General features: G+C 49.0%; 1 protein-coding gene across 1 annotated transcript in view; it reads left to right on the top strand.

The window, feature by feature from the left end:
• The first annotated feature begins 1173 nt into the window (after positions 1-1173).
• LARS2 (leucyl-tRNA synthetase 2, mitochondrial) overlaps positions 1174-6000 on the top strand; it is a 104361-nt gene continuing 99534 nt past the window's right edge. The window contains exons 1-2 of the mRNA XM_045857243.1: positions 1174-1264; positions 4686-4938. Of these exons, the coding sequence (XP_045713199.1) occupies positions 4705-4938 (234 nt within the window). The 5' untranslated portion in view covers positions 1174-1264; positions 4686-4704. The remainder of the gene's footprint in view (positions 1265-4685; positions 4939-6000) is intronic.

The following is a 6000-nucleotide window of genomic DNA, read 5'->3' as shown; positions in this document are numbered from 1 at the left end:
AGCCCGGGGACTTTGTTAAAATGCGGGGTTTGATTCAGCAGGTCTGGGGTGGCGTCTGAGATTCTATATTTCCAGCCAGTTGCCAGGTAAGACTGATGCTGGTCTGGAGACTGCACTCTGAATAACAAAGCGTTTGGATTCTGAAACGTCAGGACACTGTCCAGCCTTGGAAACTGGTGGAAGTTGACTGTGTGCATCTGGCGCTGTGCCGGCTGGGATCGCCTGGCGCTGGAAGGGTGCACACCTTTGCTTGTCTTTCCTTCAGCTCTGGGAGAGTAGACGTGGAAGGCGAATAGTAATGGGATGAATTTTGTTTCCTAGAGGTACAATTGATTTCAGCCCTGCAGAAAAAGATGGCTCCCAAACATTACTTTTGCTTGTCCTAGAGGATATCAACCCCTTTGCATAATTAGGAAATTCGTTTCAGTATTCCTGATTGGCCACATGTATGTGTTCTTCAAAATCTGTCAGACAGGTTTTGCCTTTTTTAAAAATTATGCATTAACACCGCTGGTCCTTTGTAATTCGTTCATCAGTTCATTGATGTATTTGCAGAAAGGAACCCTTACCAGAGGGGGGAAGGTTTCAGGGTGGGAGACAAACTCCTCCAGGAAAGCGGGTGTGTAGGTATCATGCTTTCCTGGCTCCCAGCCCTCCTACCAGCTGAGGAAGTGCACTTTATCTCTAATCAAAGCCAGGTAATCCCCCTCCCAGGGCTACTAGATCTCGGAATGTGGCAGAAGAAGATGCTTTAACTTGCAACATGTGGCCCCGAAAGCATTGAGATTGAGAGACCTGGCCAAGCCCAGTAGGGGACTGTAGCTGGGATCTGAACCTGACCTCAGGACTCCTCCACCGCTCTTTATACCACCCGCCGCTTAGTTTATTCCGAGGCCACAAAACTGGGGGTTCTCACACGTCTGCTGCAATTGTTAATAATTCGACACCTCAGGAGTCCAGAGTTTTGGCGAGGCAAGTCGTGGGGTACGACTGGGTCAAAGGGCAGGGCTCGGGGCGGTGGGGCGATCCCTGCGTTCTGGGGGAGGAGCCTGGAGAGGCCGCGGAGACAACCCCGCCCCATGGGCGAGGGGAAGTCGGAGACTAGGCGGAGCTCCGCCCCCGTCTGTCCGTGTCAGTGGCGGCTGCTACCAATAAAGTTGTTGTTGTGCCAAAATGGCGGCGCCCATGGAGACAAGCTGAGCCGTGTTCGCCTAAGGTGGGAACCGAGGCGTTTAAGGAGCCGCAGGCCAGAGCCTGTGAGCAGGTAAACCTCTCACCGGAGCTCAGTGGGGCGAGAGACGAGGCCGGATCTCCTCTTCCCCGGACCCGGAGGTTCCAACTTACTGGGAGCAGGAAGGGAAGGTGCTGACTGGGTTAGGTGGTCTCGCCCCTGTGCATTTTCCGAACTGGGAAAGTCTCCGAGATCCGGGTCTTCAGACCCTTTGAGCCCCAGACCTCGTTGATAGCTCTGGACCCTTTCCCTTAAAAACGCACGTGTGCACAGAGGTTTGTATTCAAGTTCCTCCCCCACTGCCTCCCTACCCCAGCTGGTCTCTGGATCTTTGCTGCCTGGGTCGGGGGTTTGGACTCAGTTAAAAGCCATCCAGTGCATCTCTGGCCCACAGGTCATCGCCACAGCATGCATTTGAGTTTACCGCTCATCTTGAGAAGCTGAGGTTCGAGACAGGAAATAACTTCCCTGAGGTCATACAGGGAATTAGTAGTAGCCAAAGCTCAGATCTGTATTATTATTATTATTATTATTATTATTATTATTATTATTATTATTATTATTATTATGTCTCCAAACTTGGTTCCTTTAAGATTCATTTCCCCAGGTACATTCTCACACACTTTCTTTTGAGCTCACCCAGATGCCTTCAAGTGCTTCCCCTATGTGTTCTTTCTTGTCTTCTAGTCTCCTAGGTTTTCTGTCCATACATGATTGTCAGTTTGAGTCCAGTTCTCAGGCCCCTCCCTCCTATGGTAACATGCTACCACCTCCACCGTTCTCCTAAGACTTAACCTTAAGCCCCATGTAAGGTTGATTGGAGGTCAGGGCTGCCTCTGAAAGAGGCGTGGAGTAGTGAGGATTGATGCTTTGGAAGGAACTGGGTAAGGCAGAGATGAGGAAGGAAGAAAGCTGCCAAAATGATCATACATACAAAGCCCAGGCCACACCTTTTACCTTTGTCCTATGGGCATGGTCCCCTAGTAAAATGGCTGCACCTGAGGTCAGGAAGAGGCAGTGCCTGTCAGGGCTTTGGTGGTCGAGTGGCTTTGGGAGAGCAGGGCCCAGGAGGCAGAGGAGGGGAGCTGGGCCGAGTGCCCGGAAGTTCTATAATAAATCACGGCTCTGAGTACACTACGTGTTGAGTCTTGGGGATGCTCCAACACACAGAGTGTGAACTTAGAGCCTTGACACATTTTTCCGTATTGCTCTCCAGAGATGTAGAATCAATTTACATCCCCACCAGTGCTGTATAAAAATGCACAATTGTTTTGGTTTAATAGGCTTTTACCAACCTGATAAGCAAATATTTCATTGCAGTTTTAATTTGCAGTTTTTGATTAGTTGTAAAGTTGATATTTTTCGTGTATTTATTAGCCATTTGTACTTTTCTTTGTTCATTTTTTTTAAAGATTTTATTTATTTATTTTTAGAGAGGGAAGGGAGGGAGAAAGAGAGAGGGAGAGAGAAACATCAATGTGCGGTTGCTGGGGGCCGTGGCCTGCAACCCAGGCATGTGCCCTGACTGGGAATCAAACCTGCGACACTTTGGTTCTCAGCCTGTGCTCAATCCACTGAGCTACGCCAGCCAGGGCTTCTTTGTTCATTTTTAAAATTAGGTTTTTAATGTTTCTCACCTTATATGTGAGCTCTATAGAGTAGGATAAGCATTTTTTGGTTGCAGTTTTCGCAGTTTTCTCTTGGCTTATTGTTCACTTTCTCATTTTGTTCATGGTGTTTTTGATATACAGATGTTTTAGATTTTAAGAGAGATTAGTAATGTTTTCCTTCCTGAATTCTTCCATTGCTTTTATTTTCAGGATATAGCATCCTGCAGCCTGAAAAGAATTACTAAGTACTGACCTACAGGGTGGGGCAAAAGTAGGTTTACAGTTGTGGGAACATGAAACACCGTTTATTCTTGTATTATTATTTATTAATTATTGTATTATTTTGCATATGAACAACTATAAACCTACTTTTGCCCCACCCTGTACATTTTTGTCTTGTTTTATGGTATTTTAAAAAATTCTTTAATCTCTGTGGAAATTACTCTGGTTTATGATTTGAGGTGAGGTCTCTAATATGAATTTTACCATCGTTCATTGAATAATCTTTCACCCTTGTAATCTATTTGTTCTTTTTTCTTTATGAACTTTAAGGTCTTTTACATACCCAGATCTGTTTCAGGATTCTCTGGTCCATTGGTTTGTGTCAAGGAAAGGTTATTGGAAGTTATTGGTGAGCCAGGTATTATGTCAGCATTTTTAGGAAGCTTGTTCTTGTAGTTTAGACAGGGGATGTTGTTATGAGTTGTTTGTAATTTGCTTCATAATATAAGGAAGATGCAGAGACAGGATTAGAATTTTAAGGGAGTGCATGACCTTCACTTTGCTCATATCAGCTCTGTCTGCTTTCATTTGTCACCGTGGCTGACCAGCATTCTAACTGAAAGCTGGTGAGACTACGGTTAAAGTCAGTTTTTATTTTTCTACTTTGTTGCTTCCCATTGTTTCTCTTCGAGAGAGCAGTCCCGTGTGTTCTTAGGTCATGCAGTCAGTCACCTATCTGTCTGTGCGCCCTCCGCCAGACTGGAACTCTTTGCATTGTAAAGGTATGGAAAAGCTGTCTCAGCGAGCGAGCCATAATATCCATGAATCCTATGGATAGTTCTGATTATGTAGAAACCCACCCCCTAAAAATAAATGCAACTGCCTTAGTTCTACAAAGTGTCTGTACATTAGGTCGGTCACGTGGAATTGCCGATTCTCAGCTGAGTTAAGATGGTTCACCAAAATGTCTGTCGTCACATCTGCTCACTCTAAAACAGCCAAGCCCAGCAGATGGGCAGGTGTTTTGTTTTGTTTGTTTGTTTGTTTTGTTCTGTTTCTGATTGCATCCCCAGAGGAGCAAGAGGTGTTAAATACAGTGAGAACTGCCATGTCGGGAACTTGGGCAGACCAGCTCGCTGGATGCCGACCCTGCGGTGCCAAGCTGCGTGAGGGTGACGTGCGTAATAAGCCTGTAGGGAACCCTGTTGGCGCCATTCGTGACCCAGTACCTTTGTGAAACCGGGCAGATCCTAGTCGCTATGGAAAACATCTTGAGAGAATCAAAGAAGATCAGCTTAGCGTGTCAGGTTCTTTCTTCCTTTCTTTCTTTCTTGGTCTTGAAAGATCTGTCATGGAAACACGGTAGCCAAAGATACAAAGCCCCCATGGGAACCAATGGAGACCACTGCCTGGGCCAGCTCCTACCGCAGCCTCGGACTGCACGGGAGGCAGCGGAGAGCACCCCCCACCCCTTCTCTGTAGTCCAGCCCGGGGTCAGTCCAGCAGGCTCCGCTTCCTGTCCTCCGGGACTCGGAAGAGCTCCAAGCGTATCTCAGCTTGGCCTCAGGCTCGAATATCGGGGCTCTGGGCGGCTCACCTGTGCGCTTTCTGTCCTCCCTCAGGACCTCCCGCCTTCCAGAGATGGCTTCTGCTTGGCGGAGACTGGGTTTCTGTGTCTGTGTCCTGAAAAGGCAGCTCCGTGGTGGGCCGGATGCCCTCAGCTGGGGAAGGAGAGCGGTTCCAGGATGTACCCGGGGAATTTACAGTGCCACGGGGCAGTGGACGAGAGAGTATACGCTGCAGACCAGGAAGGATGTGGAGAAGTGGTGGCACCCGCAGATAAAAGACCAGGCCTCCAGAACTCTTGATGCCGACGTGAGTATGGGAGAGATTCTGAGGGTGGGAGGAGGAGCTAAGGGCTCAGACTCTGGGGTCAGACTGCTGGCTCGAATAAGTTACTAAAATATGTGACCTTGAGCCAAATGAGTGAATCTCTCTGTGCTTCAGTTTTCTTACCTGAAGTGGACAGTGATGACAATGGTGCCCGCTCACTGCCCCCCAGGGTGCTTGTGAGGGGTAAATGTAAGGACACGGGGAGAGCGCCTGGAGGAGTTTCACCGCGGTGCGTGTGCACTCTGGCGCGGCATTAGGGGAGATTCGTGGAGACGAGACCATAGCAGGTGTCAGGTGCTGGTCCATTGGCCCGGGCGCACAGGGATGCGGGAGGGTCCGATGTGAGACTCCAGAACAGACACCTGGGTCCCTCAGCTGTGGAACTTCAAAGCTACATATTCCAAGATTCCGCTCCACTAGCGTGGCCTTGGCCTCCACCCTGTTCTGTCGCCTCAGCCTCACGGTTTGAAAGGTACCAGCCTTTCCTTCCCTGGTATGATCTGGGGGCAGGGAGGGGGCGTGGGGTAGCAGGGCCCAGCTTTGCCCTAATGGCTGTCCAAGTAAGTGGACTGTGGGCGTCTCTTCCGGGCACTTCGGCTCAGCGCTCCTCCCGAGTTAATTGTCTTGAGTACTTGGCTGTAGCCCGTTTCCATGGAGCGTGCTGCTGGAGGCGGCTCCGGCTCTGGGAGGCCAGCCTGCAGGAGGGCGGTGGGGCGGAGCAGGCTCAGATGCCTTAGCCGATGCCTCTGATGAGAAACTCTGGTTGAGAAAGATGTAGTGTGTAACAGGTGGGATGACAGGAAGGTCTGCACGCAATGCGCAGTGTTACACCGAAAGCTTCCCTTTCACGCGTGAGGGAGTGCAGCGCCTTCGCAGCAACAGGAGCAGCCTCATCTAAACGTGTTTTGGAAACAGACCTCAGGGAGCAGCTCAGTTCTGAACCAGGGGCTTGAAATGAGCTTTCTCTCCTTTTTTCCTTGTGGTTTTAGACTATAATTGCGTGACTTTCAGACGTCTTGAAGTTGTAGCTTATTGATTTTGTGA

Source organism: Phyllostomus hastatus, unplaced genomic scaffold (genome assembly GCF_019186645.2).
Source record: "Phyllostomus hastatus isolate PE091 unplaced genomic scaffold, TTU_PhHast_1.1 phas_scaffold_129, whole genome shotgun sequence".
Taxonomy (NCBI): Eukaryota; Metazoa; Chordata; class Mammalia; order Chiroptera; family Phyllostomidae; genus Phyllostomus; species Phyllostomus hastatus.
This window is presented reverse-complemented; position numbering and strand designations above follow the sequence as displayed.